Here is a 17,771-nt window from a genome sequence, read left to right as displayed (position 1 = left end):
AAAGCGGTGTCGGCAAGGCATTCCTGAAATTGGGAGATGGTTTGCTAGTCATTTAAAGTTTGTGATTCGTCATTTTTGAGGTTTGAGTCATTATATCGGAATTCTTGTTCAGATCCAAACCAGGGTTACGAAAATTCATCCAAAAGCAAAACACTTAGCGTTAGCTAAGATTTGGACAGATTTGGCCCTTTTTTTTCTTATGGATTACACTTTACTTTGCATTTCCCGTTGCCCCAAAATGAGCTTGCAGAAAATGAGCCAAAACATGCTCTTTAATCTTCTGCAATGTCTGTTAGGGGGTGCTCTCCAAAGCTCTATAGTGTTTATTTGATCCAAACACTCATTTTGATGGGCTGTAATACACTACAGGAAGTGTAAAGGGCAATATGATTTCTATTGTTTTAGTTATAATATTGTTTAAAGATGTTTTGAACCACATTTCAGCCCAAAGAGTTTGCCCTATCTGAAAGTCAGTGTTTGAAGTAGGCGCTGAAAGGCTTGAAATGTCAAGGACTTTTACTTTTTTCACGTTTAAATGTTAGCTTTGGGCTAAAGGCATGGAAAACTGTGGCCTGTGTGACGCCAGGGGACAGGTGGCATGTCTTCTGCAGAGCTGCAGAGCAGCGGGAGACAGTGGGGGGAAATGATGTCACTTCCTGTGCCTGGCTGGCGCATTCCAGGCCGGGTGAATCAGTGGATTCCACACGGACGGTTGAGCTGTCCAACCCAGAAGAGCAAGCCTGTTGTTTTAGGCAGCAGGGTGGTGCAGACGCACCACCCTGCTGCCTAAAACAACAGGCTTGCTCCACTGTAACACACACACACGTGCAGAGAACTATGAGGAAACTGAGCTGTGGAAAAGATTAGCTTAGAAAGTTCAGGGGAAAAAAAGTGTTTGTCCCTCTGCAGAGTTACCATTTTAAAGATGTGAGGTTTCGCTCAGACAGACAGACCCACAGACTTATTATTCATGGATTATTTTCTTCGCTTGTTTTTCTCTTCTTTTTCCCAGTCAAATCCTGTTCAAGTCCCACCCAGTAGCTAGGACCACCCCCTTTACTTGATCACACCAGTGTTGGTACTGGAAATCATTTTGTAAGGTCTACATTTCTGTGCTGTCATCATAGCTTAAAAAAAACATGATTCATTATGGAGCTGTAGTTCAAAACCCTTATAATTTATGCATATGTTCCCACTGTAGGCATGATTATCCTTGTTAATATTCTCATTTTTATTTAAAACAGAATGTGAGTGGTAAATTTCATCCTAAAATGACCACATTTCCTAATGTGATAAAGGTACTTACCTAGCACACGTGCCAATCGTTTTAAAATATTACTTTCTGTATAAATATGAAAAAAGATACAATGTTTACTGAAAGACCATATATAACATAAAAAGCAACAAAAATAAGTCAATCTCACAAACTGTAGTACACTACAGGAAGCATATTAAATGCACTCTGTTCTGACAGACTGTACAGGTGCTGGTCAACGAATTAGAATAATTTGAAATAGTGCAATCATGAAATTCTTTGAATGCATTTTTTGTGCAGAAAGCAAATCAGGTGTTCACCGCACCTGTCCTACTCGTTAGACTAATCACAGAACTCGTTAGCTGGAAAAATTTGCTCAGCTGAGCTTTCCAAAAGGCCCATTTAGGCCATTTAACTGTGACACTGTTGTTTTATTGAATTAGAATAATGGAGAAACAGTTTCATTGAATTAGAATAATTTTTATTATAATTACAATCATCACTTTCTCAGTATTTTGTGGCTGCCCCCTTGGCTTGTATGACTGCCTGAAGTCTCCGCGGCATCGATTTGACCAGCTTGTCGCAAGTTTCCGCACTCACAGCTTCCCAGGCAGTGGCGATGTTCTGCTTCAGTTGGTCCAGCGTAGTAGGCTTTCTGTCGCGAATTTTCCGCTTGACGATGGCCCAAAGGTTTTCAATGACATTGAGGTCAGGCGAGTTGGCCGGCCATGCCAAAACTTCAAGCTGTTTTTTAGTGAACCAATCTTTGGTCGACTTTGCCGCATGAGCCGGTGCAAGATCCTGTTGAAATATGAAGTCTTCTTCGCCGAACTGTTCCTCAACAGTCGGAATCAGGAACGTTTCTAGAACATCTTGATATACGGCAGCATTGACAGTCTTCTTGAGGAAGCAGAGTTTCCCTACACCTCGAGCGGACATGCATCCCCAGACCATAACGCTCTGGGGAAACTTGACGGATCTTTTCACGCACTCGTGATTGTAGGTTTCGCCACCACGACGCCAGACACGAGGACCTTGGTCACCGAAGGGGATGCAGAAGCGTGATTCGTCACTGAAGACCACTTTCTGCCAGTCTTCAGCAGTCCACTCGCCGTGTTCTTTGGCCCACTTCAGCCGTTTCTCCATTTGTTTCTTGTTCAGCATCGGTTTTACTGCTGGAACGCGAGATTTGAAGCCGAGTTCGCGCAGACGACGGTAAGTGGTTGATCTGGAGACGTCAGCGCCGGTCTGCTTGTTCCACAAGTCGGTGAGCTCGGAAGTGGACTTGAACCGGTTGCTGACTGCGATCTTTCTCAGCTGCTTGTTGTCGCGAGCAGAAGTTTTTCGGACGCCGGAACAGTTGGTGCGCTTGCTGCAGTTTTTCTTGAGAGCTTTGCAGACGGAAGACTGGCTGATGCCGAGCTGCTCAGCAATTTTAGTTTGGGTCAAGCCTTGTTGGCGAAGGGCTTGAATTTGAGCCACTATTCCGGTTGAGAGGTCGTGCTGCTTACCCATGATTGATTTTACAACTTAGAAATTCTACTCAACCCTGACTTTATACTGCACAGTGAACACTCTTCACAGAAAACAAAAATTTGAGCATTTATTCTAATTCAATGAAACGGTTTCTCCATTATTCTAATTCAATAAAACAACAGTGTCACAGTTAAATGGCCTAAATGGGCCTTTTGGAAAGCTCAGCTGAGCAAATTTTTTCCAGGTAACAAGTTCTGTGATTAGTCTAACGAGTAGGACAGGTGCGGTGAACACCTGATTTGCTTTCTGCACAAAAAATGCATTCAAAGAATTTCATGATTGCACTATTTCTAATTATTCTAATTCGTTGACCAGCACCTGTAATACACTACAGGAAGCATAGTGAGTGCTCTATAATGCTCTATAATGTTTATATAATCCACATGGTGCATTCTGACAGACTGTAATACACTACAGGAAGCATAGTGAGTGCTCTATAATGCACTATAATGTTTATATAATCCACATGGTGCATTCTGATAGACTGTAATACACTACAGGAAGCATAGTGGGTGCTTTATAATGCTCCATAATGCTCATATGATCCACATGTTGCATTCTGACACTGTAAAACCCTACAGGAAACACTATAGAAAGCATAGAGAGCACTCTATAAGGCTCTATAATGCTTATATGATCCACATGGTGCCTTCTGAAGGACTGTAATACACCACAAGAAGCATAGATGGTGCTCTATAATGCTGTATAATGATTATATGATCTACATGGTGCGTTCTGACAGGCTGTAATACACTACAGGAAGCATAGTGGGTGCACTATAATGCTCTATAAAGCTCATATGATCCACATGGTCCTTCTGACAGACTGTAATACACTACAGGAAGCATAGGGAGCACTCTATAATGCCCTGTAATGCTCATATATTCCACACAGTCATTCTGACAGACCTTTAATACACTACATGAAGCCTAGTGCGCCGTAGTTTTTATTATGCTCTAGCAGTTTCACTTCACTGCTATAGCTTGCAACATACACAGCACTTGGACACTTGGTGCTTATGATGGCTTATCTATAGCATTAAAAATTGCTCATACGTTTTTGTTTTTTAAAATGGCAAAGTTTACTGCATCTGTTCCAGTTACTCCTGCATTCTTACAGTAAGCAGCAGTGACCTTTGACCCAGATGCCTCTATATAAGGTCCGAGGCCCATATGCAGCAGCACAACAGGTGCGGCCTATTAACACCACTAATTCCTCAGTCTCCGCCGCAGCAAGCCTAGCGCAGATACCCAACATTTGCTGCACTGTATGTCGAGTGTTCAGCATAGAGACTGTCTGGAGAAACGCTTTACAAGCTGAGTGTGTGTGTGTGTGTAAGAGAGTGAGACAGAGTTTTAGTGCAGCTCATTAGGAAGACTTTTACGGTTCCTAGCGCCTGAATGGCTGCAGTGTGTTGGTGAAGAGAGAGGAATCTGTGCTCTCACTGCATTTCTTTATTTTCTCTCTCTCTCTGCCTGTCTGTAGCTCTTGCGCTCTCTCGCGTATGCCCTTTCTCACACTTCCAGCCTCTCTTGCTCCATCTCTCACACTCCGTCTTTTGTATCCGTCTTGCTTCGCTCATCGCCGCACTCTGCAGTAGCTCGCTCTTAATGGCGCGATTGTGCGCGAGAGTGTGTGTGTGTGTGAGAGGGAGAGAGAGAGTGGGAGCAGGAGCAGAAGAGAGAGAGTGTGAGAGAGAGAGAGCGAGAGCCTGTGGAAACTCTGACGTGAGCGGGGAGAGTGTGTCTCGACAGCGCTGCTTAGTCCAGGAAACTCCCTTAGAACAACAAGGCATGGCGGCCTTCCAGAGAGTTCCTTTGGAGCCGAGGCATGGCTTAGTCTTCACACACAGTCGCACACACTCATGCACACTCGCCACACACACTCCTAATGTTCTAATTTCTTGCACATGCACACTGAATTCCTATACATCTCTATCTCTTTCCGCTGCCTCGCATTCCTCATTCGCTCAGTGCTTTCACAACTGATTTGCATTAGTAATATTATAACCTAGAGCTGGGGCATATGGTACAAATATTATATCACAATATATATAAAAGACATTTTCATGATACATTATATTATCTAAATATTTGCAACAGACAAAATGCATCCATATCAGCAGCTAAAAAAACTTTAAAAACTGCCATTCAAACTCTCACATACTTAGAACCATATGTTTATGTATACAGCTCTGAGGACAAAAAATAAGAGACAACTTAAAAATAATGAGTTTCTTTGATTTTACCATATTGAAAACTTCTGGAATATAACCAAGAAGAAGATGGATGAGCACAAACCATTAAACCAAGCTGAACTGTTATCCAAAAGCAGTGTGTAGGACTGGTGGAGGAGAACATGCCAAGACGCATAAAAACCAGGGTTAACTCTTAAAACTTTATGAATATGAACTTGTTTTCTTTGCATTATTTGAGGTCTAAAAGCTCAGCATCTTTTTTGTTATTTCAGCCATTTGTCATTTTCTGCAAATAAATGATCTAAATGACTATTTTATTTGGAATTTGGGAGAAATGTTGTCCGAAGTATATAGAATAAAACAACAATGTTTATTTTACTCAAACATATACCTATAAATAGCAAAATCAGAGAACATTATAATCACTATCATAAACTGAAGTGGTCTCTTAGTTTGATCAAATCATGTTGAATTTCTTCAGAAATACAAACTATCCAACCAACCAGTTTAATGGGGTTACAAAACGTTCTAGCAACACAGTAAATGCGTTTGTTTGATTGGAGGTAAAGTAAACACTTTTTTTTGTAATTAAACAGTTTTTGAGAACTTTATGAATAGAGAATTATCACAAAAGACATGTATTGAGTCTGTAGTGCAGTGCTAGTCGGGGTTAGCAGCAGACTACAAGCCTATAATACTCACCTCTGAACGGCTGAATGGCTAGCATTTAGCGGGTAATGCTAATACTGCTTCAGTAGTGCTAGCCGTGGTTAGCAGCAGACTACAAGCCTATAATACTCACCTCTGAATGGCTGAATTGCTAGCGTTTAGCGGGTAATGCTAATACTGCTGGAGAACTAAACTGAAACTCGATTTTTGGAAAAATGTTAGTATTTTAAGTGTGCCTTATGGTGCAAATAATACAGTATATTGTTCTAGCTGGCTGTTTCTTACCATTTACTCAGCCAATTACGTACAAGTTAAGATGTTATTACGAAGTTACTAATATTATTATATTAAACAGTGGAACTGGTATCTCATTCAGACCCTGTAGAATAGCACTCTTGTCTATGAATAGCACTGCACTGATTCAGCTCTCACTGATCTAAAGCCCATTCAGCCTTAAAGGCAGTACTGAGTTTGCCAGCATGTGTAGAACAGCCTGCTTTATATTTGTTTATTTAGTTGTAGGGCAGTGTACGAGCCCGCGGCGCTGTGGGAAGCCCTAATCTGCGAGGGGAACAGTGTTACGGGCTCCATTACATCGTTTCATGCACACTAATGCTCCCAGCATCGTGCAGCTGTTTCTGCTAAATCTGAGCCTCTTTTAGTAACGTTGTTTCTAAGGACAGAGCAGTTTGCCAAGTCCTCTGCCAGTCCACATAATGTAAAATATATCAAAATATAATATCAAAGCTATATCAGTTGACTGTGTGGTTTCTGACACTCTATGTGGCACACTGTTATCTATAAACATGGACACTTATCAGGCTTCAACCATTTTTTTTTTATCTGTTGCGCCTCTATGTTTATACTGTACATAAAAGTGTCCAAAACCACATTAGCAAGTCTATTAGATATTACTGAACAGGTGGCGTAGGCATGCAGTTATCACTATGCTAATTGGTGGGGTATAATCTTCCAAATCTAGCTGCATCCTAGCCCCTAGCTATGAGCTAATATAGAAATGAAGGCAACTGGATACAGTCCTGTGTGACCATCATAAATAAAAGCATGAGTGTGTAAGAAACACTGATACTTCAAATGACTTGAGAAATTGAAATTAAGGCGTGAATCAACATTTAAGGTATTTTGAAGCATGTAGCACAATGCATTAGCCTTCTAGCTATAATATAGTAAGAAAGGTCTTAAATGGAAGCACAAGTGAGAAATTTAGATGTGATCAATATTGTCTAGTTTTTAGTAAGTACGATGCTTTACTACTTCTCCCTACCCAGCAATAATATAGAAATGGAGGGAAATAGAGCTTGAGATGCACTGATGAGCCAGTACACTTAAATCAGCATTTAGCGTATTTATCCAGATAGCTGAATTTGCCTCTTATGTTAAAATAAGAGTAATGTTAAAAGGGAGGAAACTGGCTAAAGTTGTGTTTGACTGATCTCTTTGAGGTATTCTTTCTTTTTTGGAAATAACAGCTGGTTTCTTGAGGTAAGCTGCATATGCTCATTAGCTATAATACAAAAAGAAAATAACCTGGCTATACTAAAGTATGAAAAAAAAAAGCTTTTCCAGTCATTTGTAGGTAACAGACATGTAGAAAGAAACGGCTTGTTAGCAGCAATATAGAAAATGAGGACACTAGCTAAATTTTGTTAGTATTTCTTTTTATGCTTACAGCCTTTTTGATATTGTGCATTTGGAAAGAACGGCTTGTCTCTTAAGGTTAGCCTTTAGCTTGTATTCTAGCCTCCTCTTGGGCTACCTTCCAGGCACTGCTGTATCACAGTGTTCTCTGGGCCTGGTCCTCAAGCTCTGTCTGATGATCCACTGTGGACACAGTAGTGACTAACTAGCTCCTTTAGCCTTCTAGCTATAATATGAGAAAGAAAGAGAAATGCCATACTACTCAAAAATGCTAAAAATGAACATCCTCAGGCGATCTCATTACAGTTGTTTTGAATCATTTCCCTCAAAGACTGAAGGGATTCTAGATAATGTAAGAGGAATGTTAAATTAAGCTGTAAACGTGTTATTAATCCACAAATCGCAGAGAGAACAGGATCAATCCAGGCGCTGTCCATGTTTCAGGCTCATTCTAAAAGGCTAAGCAAAAAACAAACCAGCGCACACTCGCTGTGTGATGTTTTTCCCACACTTAGCCAGATTTGTGTGGATGAGGCCTAGCTAGCTCCCAGCTAGCTTCTTTAGCCTTCTAGCTTTAATACGAAAGAGAGAAAAGGCTGAGTTGTCAGTTTCTGTAACCAATGAATCAGTCCAGCAGCGGACAAATGTAAAGAACAGCTGATTTCTTAATATTACCCCTTAGCCTAGCATGAGCATAAACCTTCCTACTGTAGTTTTCTTTATCTTAAACCTCTTGATACTTCCCTGGCCTGGTCCTCAAGTCCTGTCTGATGCTCTTCTGTGCATACAGAAGTACCTAGCTAGCTCCTTTAGCCTTCTAGCTATAATACAAAAGAGATAAAATTAATATCTGACTTTTTAGTCAGTTTCTGTAACTAATGAATCAGTCCAGTGCTTGTTTTTTGTTGTTGTTTTTTTCGAGATAGCGGGCAAATGTAAAGAACAGCTGGTCTCTTAAGATTAGCCTTTAGCCTAGCATGAGCATGAACCTTCCTACTGTACTTCTCTTTCATCTTGATCCTTGAATACTGTGATCTCTGGGCCTGCTCCTCAAGCCCTGTCTGACACAGCTGTTGTACAAGTGTCTTGTTAGCTGCATTAGCCTTCTAGCTATAATACGAAAGAGGTAAAACTGATTTCTGACTTTTTAGTCAGTTTCTGTAACTAGTTAATCAGTCCAGCACTTTTTGTTTTTCGAGATAGCGGACAAATGTAAAGAACAGCTGGTCTCTTAAGGTTACGCCTTCAGCCTAGCATGGGCTTGAACCTTCCTACTGTACTTCTCTTTCATCTTGAACCTTGAATACTGTGAACTCTGGGCCTGCTCCTCAAGCCCTGTCTAACACAGTTGTTGTACATGTACAAGTGTCTTGTTAGCTGCATTAGCCTCCCAGCTATAATATAGGATGGTTAAATTTGACTATTTCCTTTTTTAAAAACCAGTTCCTCCAGCTTTTTTGAGGTAGCAGACCTCTTAAAGTTCTTAAAGACTAGCTTGAGATTAGCCTTTAGCCTAGCATGGACATCAGCCTTCCTATATTACTTGTTTAGAAGCAGAAGCAGACTTCAGCATAGTTGTTTTGGACGGTTTGAATCCGTCTGTGTTTTAAACACTTGCAGATTGGAGTTTTTGTGACGGGGTGGATAATGCAGCCTGTTGTTCCGCAGGCCGGACGGTCCCCCTGCCTGCGCACCTTTGTGCCGCAGGACAATGGGGAATGTAGGCCGTTAGCGTTAGCGGCGGTGTAGCGTTTCTACCCAGGTGTCCGGTGGCCGGGAGAATGTGGGTCATTTGAAGTGGCGGCTCTGAGGCGTGTTGTTTAGCCGTAAATGAGGCCGTCTCATTGTGTCCGGCTGAAAGGAGCGGAGAATAAAGAGAAGCGCCTGAGGGAGTGAGCGAAGCGCTCGAATACAGCTACAGCTTTATACACATTCACCATTATCCTTACTGTTCACACACACACACACTCCATAAACCTGCTGTTCTCTCTCCAGCTTATTCACACACACACACACACACACTTTATGAACTACCTATTCTTACTCTCTCACACTCTATATGAACCTGATATTATTAGTGTCAGGCTAACTTTAGCATATTTAGCTAGCTGAGGAACTGAGGGACATTTCTGTCATCTTTCAGAAGAAAATAAAAGCGCAGTGTGCTTATTTTTTGAAGAGTCTCAGATCACGTTATTGAGGTAGCATTAGTGGACATATGGAAGGGAAAGCTGGTTTCGTAAAGATTAGCCTTTAGCTTAGCTAAGCATGGACACCAGCTTTAAACCAGGTTTAAACCTAGTGTAAAGTGCAGACCAGAGCTATAACCAGTTTAAATTCTGACACCAAATAAAAAAAAAAATAGCCCAGTACGGTAAACAATGTTTACAATGTTTTTGTGGGATAAGAGTGGCTTTTCATTTTGGGATGTTCCTCATATTAATCCAGAACCAAAACAGCATAAACAGAACTGAATAGTATATAACTTGCTTCACCTGATGCTAAAAACAATGCTAAATGTTTCACTTCTGGATTCTTCAAATATATTTGATTTACTCGTTTGTCTCAAACACTTCTGCTGTTATCTAGGGTCATTGTTCCAGGCTGTGAGGACCAGGCCTCAAAATTGTGGCCACCTTTGATGCAAGGAGGATTTAGAGAAGGACATCTATACAAATAAATTCCATTAAACAGTAAACCGCCTAGCCCATTTTGAGGTATTTTACTACTGAAAGTTGTAAATAAAAATACTCAAACTTGGCCAGATGTTTCTTGTTCTACAGCTCTGGAAAGAAATTAAGAGATCGCTTCAGTTTCTGAATCAGTTTCTCTGATTTTTGAGTTTCTCTCTAATTCCAAATAAAAATATTGTCATTTAGAGTGTTTATTTGCAGAAAATTAGAAATAACAAAAAATATAAAGAGCTTTTAAATAATGCAAAGAATAATGCAATTTCAAATAATGCAAAGAATACAAATTCATATTCATAAAGTTTTTTTTATATTTGATGGAATGATCCTGGTTTTAATCACAGTTTTACTTTATCTTGGCATGTTCTCCTCATCCAGTCTTAAACGCTGATTTTGGATAACTTTTATGCCACTCCTGGTGTAAAAATGCAAGCAGTTAAATTTGTTTTGATGGCTTGTGGTCATCCATGTTCCTCCTCATTATATATTTCAGAGGGTTTCAGTTTGGTAAAATCAGAGAAACTCCTCATTTTTATTAAGTGGTCTCTTATTTTGTGTTGCTTGTGTTAGCGATGTTAGCATTTACCTCCAGTATAAAACTAAAAGCACTGCAAATCAGACATCAAATGTGTTTTCACTGATAGACTCCATCTGGGGTTAGAGGGGGAAGATTGAGCTTTTGTGCAGCTGAATTCCTCTAGTCTTCTTTCACTGGAAGTCTGAACAGTAGGCCCGTGTGAAGCCTTCTGAAGGCCAATCCCGTCACTCGTCTCTGAACTCCCCAGAAATGCCTCTGATACAGCGGCCAAGGACCCCAGTCCATATCAGCAGAGTGAGAGTGTGTGTGCGTGTGAGATAGAGTAAGTGTGTGTGTGTGTCAGACACTATGGTAACCCTGTGTGAGTTTAGACTCATGTTTTTGCAGGAGAGTCTGTGTTAATTTGCTTTGCTCTGCAGCTGCTCTCATTATATCATCAGATGGTTTAAATTAAAGGGTAGATTGCTCACACGAGGTCCATCAGGAGAAGAATTGACCGCTCCTCTACTCTCATCTCCCGTGAGCCTTCACTCGTCTTCAGATCAGACAAAGACCTGTGTGTGTGTGTGTGAAAGAGAGAGTGCGAGACAGAGAGCTGTTTGTATTAATACTTTTGTATTAATGTTTGTTCATCCATTTGAATGTATCCATCTTTGTTTGTCTGTATATCTGTATTTTTATTTGTCTGTCTACCTTCGTCTGTCTTTGACTTTCACGTCCTGTCACATATCTTTAACGTATCTGTCACATGTAGTTCTGTCTGTCTGTCTATATTTCTGTCTGTCCATTTGTCTATTCGCCTGACTGTCCATCTACCTGTCTGATGCTCTGCCTGTCTCTCTGTCTGTCTGTCTGTCTAACTTTTTGTTTAACTTCCTGTCACACATCTTTAACATGTCTGTCACATGTTGGTCTGTATTTCTGTCTGTCTGTCTTTCTGTGAATCTATAGTTCTGTCTGTCCGTTTGTCTATTCACCTGACTGTCTGTTGCTTTACCTGGCTCTCTCTGTCCATCTATCTATCTATTGCTCTGCCTGTCTCTCTTTCCATCTGTTTGTCTTCCTTTTTGTCTATCTTCTTGTTTCACTTCCTGTTACATATCTTTAACGTATCTGTCACATGTCAGTACGTCTGTCTTTTGGTCAGTCTGTCTATATCCCTATCTGTCAATTTGTCTATTCGTCTATTGTTTGTGTAGCTGCTCATCTTCTGTCTGTCTCTCTAGTTGACTGTCTATATGTCTAGACATGTGTCTGTCTGTATTTCTGTCTAGTTTTCTATTTCTTTATCTATTGATGTGTGTCTGTATTTATATATATTTACCTTTCTGTCTATGTTTATCTTTTTTTTCACTTCCTGTCAGATATCTTTGACATAAATGTTACACACCTGTCTGTCTGTCTGACTTTCTGTCTGTCTGTCAGTCTGCCTGTCTGTCTATCTATATTTCCTATCTTTCTGTCGCTCTGTTTTTCTGTCTGTCTGTCAATCTGTCTTTTTATGTTCCCTTTCTTTATATATAAAGAGTTAATTTGGCCAAAATAGATAAATATTTGTTATTCTTTATCCTATTCTGCTGCATATGTTTCTGTGTAGCTGTCTTTCTGTACATCTATATTTTTATCTTTCTGTATTTTTGTATTACTGTCTACATAGCCACACATCTGTCTGTATTTCTGTTTAGTTTTCTGATATTTTCTTCTACATGTCTGTCTGTGTGTATTTACTTGTCTGTCTGTCTGTCTGTCTGTTAGGGTATGTATCTGTCTGTCTGTTAGCTGTGGTGGAGATATGATTAGCAGGGAAATCCTTTTGCATGAGTAAGTAGTGATTGTAATCAGACGCATCACAAGTGTCAACTGTTGATGTTAAAGCGTCTGTGCGATTGACGTGTCCAGACACTTTCCTCAGTCCTGATTGAACTGGTTTTGCTGAGAATGTGAAAGTACCTGAGTGCCCCAGTCTCCCTGTGCTGATCTTATAAACGATTAAATCTGCCTGAACACACACCTCGTGTCAGTCATCCTGAGTTGCGTTTTCTTGTTTTTGTTTTTTTGGTGTTTTTTTTTTTTTTTTTTTTTACTTTATAAGTAAAGCTGTTAATGTACCAGACACCTGGCCACACCTATAGAGAACTGATTTAAATGGATTGCCTCTTTCTTTCTGTGTCGCTGCAGGTTCCTCTCCTCCTGTTGATGCTGAGCGTGGTCAGCAGTGGAGCAGCAGAGAGCCACTGGCCTATAGAATCCCACCAGAACCGGACGGCCCGGCAGCAGGCATGCTTGGAGAATCAGCAGTACCCACACATGGGCTTCTGCTGCAAGAACTGCGAGGCTGGTGAGTGCTGAAGAAACTGCAGACGGACATGCAGGATAGATTGCATGAGGGCTCCATTTCAGAGAGCCTTTTGTGGTTCTGTAACACACATCTCTGAGGCAACAAGACAAAATTGAATGGCGGAACTAAGGCTATGTTCACACAGCACCCAAATGTGGCCCAAATCTGATCTTTTACGTCACACGTGACACAGGCATGTCGTTTTTGTGGCTATGTAACAACAGCAACGATACTCTCAATATGACATTATCGATTCTGATTTGGGTAACTTCAATATGTGCTATTAAAATCCGATACATATCCGATTTACAGCAACAGCACCATGTCTAAACTGCCAAATCTTTATTCATGCAACATTTACATTAAACACTTGGACTTGAGAGGGGGAAATGAGATACTGTACTGATGTGTTTCTTCCAGTAATATTAAAAGGCTCGTGTCACAGCCATGCAGTGTTCCTAATGAACTGGCCAAATGCTGCTACAGATCGCGGCTGCAGCGTCAAAGGAAATTAAAAAATATGTCCTTTTCAGCGAGGCTGAATTGAATTCTCATTGATGAGCACAGCTGTATATCAGATTTGGTCAGAAAATCACATTTGGCCCACTTGTACCTGCTGTGTAAATGTAGCCTAATTTTAGCCTATTATTAGCCGGGGTTAGCCGCAGGCTACGGGCCGATAATACGTATCTATGAATGTACAAAGAGCTAGCGCTTAGCGTGGTTAGCGACTAATGCTAATGCTGCTCCAGCAGTGCTAGCCAGGGTTAGCAGTAGGCTACAGGTCGATGATACTTACCTGTGAACTGCGAAAAAGCTAGTGCTTAGCATGGATAGTGACTAATGCTAATACTGCTGGAGAACTAAACTAAAACTCCTTTACGCTGTACTTCATTGGAGTGGCTTTACTGCTCCTTAAAACCTGACTGGTAAAATTTATACATAAGTCACATCGGATTATAAGGTGTACTGATGGGTATTTTGGGAAAATAAAATAATTTAAGGTTCGTCTCATAAAGTGCCTAAAATACTAAAATTTCAAAACTTTCATTCAGTAGGAGAGCAGAGAGTGTTGAAATGGAAAGTTGCCACGTCTACGCTTGTACAACAGAGAGAGAGAGAACCCCAGAAAAGTATGTAGTCACTCTAAATGCACAGATACAGGATCTCTCGCACTCGTCAGTCTCTATCTCTGTTGGTTTGATTAGGGTAACGTTTAGCCGTGCTCTCAGTTGTAAACGCTCAATATTTGAACCCAGAAACGACCTTTCCAATAAATAAATTCTATTGTGTTCATTGTGTCACAGCTCTTTTAACGTTGTCCCCACCCCCCAAAAGTGCTGATAAACCCTGCCAGTAGTTTTAAAACTGATATTGAGGAGAAGACACCCAAGCAGGCTTTTTTTCCTCCATCATAGTGAGTTCTTAGTGTGTGCTATTTTCGACATGAATAGAGAGCGAGGCTGAATGAAGTGAGACAAAGCAGGAGTAACTGGATACCTGCGTTTAGTGCTTTCAGAGCGCACAGGGTCACACTGAGCCGCACTGCATTGTTCCAGAGCGCAGAGAAACATGCCATTAATAGAACAAATCTGTCCCATCCATGTCTTCTGTAAGTCTGCATACTATATATTTGTTACTATACATTTATTCTGCGTTCTGTTTGAGCTCTATGGTCTAAGTAAGGAGTAGGAAATTAAAACACAACTACAATAGTTCCACAAATGTCAGATTGCCTGCTGGAAATGTTGGGAGAGCCTCACCAAGATGGCTATAAAAATATTGTTCTATGATACACAAGTAGTGTCTATGGTTGGGTGATATGGCAAAATATTAGATAAAAAAGGTATTTCAAGAATACACTAATGTAACAAAACTAATATAAAATATTATTTAGTGATATCATTGTATACAGTATGATATGCACATCCCTAATTAAGATTTTCACCAGATTGTAACAGAAGCCAATTATCCAAAATCAACATCACAATACTAATACTAATAATGCTATTTACAGGACTGGAGTAAAACAAATGATGATGGACTGATATAACCTGTCTCACATATATATTTATTAGAATATGAGAACAGTATAAGTTTTCTTTTTGCTAAAAACAACAAAAAAATTGTACCCTAAAATAATTTCACAGTATTTCATGGTATTTTTGCGATAACAATATTTGAAAATGTTGCATACAATACGATATGGCACAACCCTATCAGTATCAGAATTTTTGAAAAATGCTTATTACATTTTTGTTACTTAAATACAGTAATTGTTATTCAAATATGACTTAATTTCATCCAAATAAACAAGACTAATTCGACTTTCTGTAATCAAATTTGTAATTGATTTTTTTATTTTTTTAATTCACAATATTCGTAAGCAGATGCGTATCATTTATCACAATAGCAAATTCATCATGATATAATAAAATATCAAAATCAAAAGTAGTAAAAGCATTAGAATTCTACTGCTGTTATCCCTTCTATGTATTTGTATCTCAATAAATTAGTCGTACACTATGTCCATGATCTGTCATTACATGTTTCCATGATGTCAACATGTGCAAAATACTGCATAATGTGCCATCAAGTGGTATTGCTAGCAATGCTAACTTATGACAAGGCTAACCCTCTATTGCATGATAATTGTATTTGTTGAGAATAAAAATCAGACCACTTTTTAGGACTTTGTGGGGGGACCTGTAATATCAATCAAAACAATTGAGAACCACTGCTTAGCATGACTGCCTTGTGATCTAACTGTGTAGTGTTGCCCTGAGGCAACAAGTAAAAAAAAATACCTGAGCTAAATGAAAGCAACACAGCCAAAAAAGGACCTTAAAATAGGATTTCTAAATATGCTTCCTTACATATCAAAACATTTAGAGGTCAAAGTAATAACTGAAAAAGTGTTTTTGTTGCCTGAGGGCAACACCATCCTGTAGAGGGCTAACAATGCTAAACTGGGACCTATTTTGATTGGGTTCATCAAAAAACACTGGTAACTAATTGTACAATATTTCAAAACATTTCCAAACCACAACTTATCTGACAATTATCTGATATGTTTCACTGTCACCCTATCAATTGTGTGTGACAAAATGCCCAGCTTTGACTTCCAACTTCTGAGCTAAATGGAATGCAGCATTAGCATAAAGTGCACTACTACTACTACTAATAATAATAATATTAATACTAATAATAAATACTAATAACATCTAACACACCTTTCTCAATTCATTCTGCAGGAACCTACGTGAAGGAGAAGTGCAGCACTGATCAGGAGAAAGGCCTGTGTGCCCCATGTGAGCCGGGCACCTACGCGGAGCATCCAACTGGCATGGAGCAGTGCTTACAGTGCAGCCAGTGCCACATGGGTAATGGAGCTTTTCATATTACTTCCAAAGCCTCACTCTCATTCAAAAAATATTTTTTTGTGTTTATTCACTTTTTGACAATGCAATTCTGGTAGTTTTCCAATAGAAGACCAATAGAAATGCCCAATAGTTACTTTGAGTCTTTTTCCATTGACTTCCCTTGAAAGTAAAGTAGTAGGGACACCTATGCATGTTTTTCTTTGTTTGTTTTTTTTACATTATCTTTAGGGGTGGCTCCTTGTGGGTAATGTAGTTTTTCATTGTTCATCCAAAGTCTCCCCTATAACCAGATGTGACGGACGATCCAACAGGGGTAATGTAGTTTGTTCACGGTTGTCCAAAGTACCAAATGTAGTGATGGATTGAGGCAAGCAGGCAGAGTCTCTGATGCTGGAATAATGTATTAGTTTTCCAGCAAACTGCCATATCTTTTTGCCTCTCTCTCTCTCTCTCTCTCTCTCTCTCTCTCTCTCAGCTTGGTGGAATGTCTTAAATGCCTGTACAGTATGAGATGAGTAATTGCACTTGGTATGCTCTGAAGCGATGATGTAACTGTCCGCGGAGCCAGTTGTTAAGTGCGGGGCACATATTTGAATTACTAATGCATTCCTTGGTTGAGTTTTGATCTTTTCCCCTTTCTAATACAGTAATGTGACCATTATGGTTTGCAGCAGTAACAGGTTTCAAGTTAAACTGTGGTATAAAAAGGCATGGTATTATACCATGGATGTTAGCTTATTGCCGATATTAGTGAAAAAAAGAGATTCTTACTTGCACATGCACAAACTCAAACACACACAGCGGAGAAACAACCTCAAACACACACACAGTGGAGAAAAAGACAAAGATAAGAGAATTGTAGAGAATTGGTTAGCATTGTGGCTAACCATTGCTGCTTCTAACCTGCTAAGGCAGACTGTTAGCATTGAGGCTAAACCACTCAACCCCTCCTGTGGCCAGGTGGTGTGTCTATTAGCAGCACTGCTTTAACCTGACTAAGCTCACTGTTAGCGTGGGGACTAACCAGCTACTTAAAACTTGATCACCTGCCAGTGATTCTTATAGCCCTCTGTTTTGAGTGAGCCCCATTTAATAGGCAATGTAGCCCAACACTTCCCCTTACGCCTCCAGCCTAACAAAAATCGGGACACCCCTACCTGTAGGTGGGAATGCACAAAGCAAAGGAGTAGGGCTAAATGATGACTCAAAGGGGTGAAATGGGATTAGGCCTTACTCTAACTAACCAGCCCTTGGTCTGTCAACAACTACCAGCGAGAAATCCAGCTTGGAAAAACAGGAAAAAAACTTTTAGAAATGAAATCTCATAGTTTAAATCCCATAGCAGCCATCTAGTGTGTGTACTCATCGGTGATCATCACATTTAGTTTGTAATTCTGTTTATTACCATGATACAGACATGATAAGTATTATACTATGAAAATCTATAATTATACCATTGCAACCCTAATGTCCTTTAATAATATAGTCTTTCAAAAGCAGTGAAGA

The 17,771-nt window shown here is 39.9% G+C and overlaps 1 protein-coding gene across 1 annotated transcript in view; it reads left to right on the top strand.

Annotated features, from left to right (window-relative positions):
• tnfrsfa (tumor necrosis factor receptor superfamily, member a) overlaps positions 1–17,771 on the top strand; it is a 53,679-nt gene that overhangs the window by 24,834 nt on the left and 11,074 nt on the right. The window contains exons 2-3 of the mRNA XM_007237223.4: positions 12,723–12,882; positions 16,137–16,265. Of these exons, the coding sequence (XP_007237285.3) occupies positions 12,723–12,882; positions 16,137–16,265 (289 nt within the window). The remainder of the gene's footprint in view (positions 1–12,722; positions 12,883–16,136; positions 16,266–17,771) is intronic.

This window comes from Astyanax mexicanus, chromosome 17 (assembly GCF_023375975.1).
Source record: "Astyanax mexicanus isolate ESR-SI-001 chromosome 17, AstMex3_surface, whole genome shotgun sequence".
Taxonomy (NCBI): domain Eukaryota; kingdom Metazoa; phylum Chordata; class Actinopteri; order Characiformes; family Acestrorhamphidae; genus Astyanax; species Astyanax mexicanus.
The sequence above is the reverse complement of the archived record's forward strand: the minus strand, read 5'-3'. Positions and strand labels throughout refer to the sequence as shown.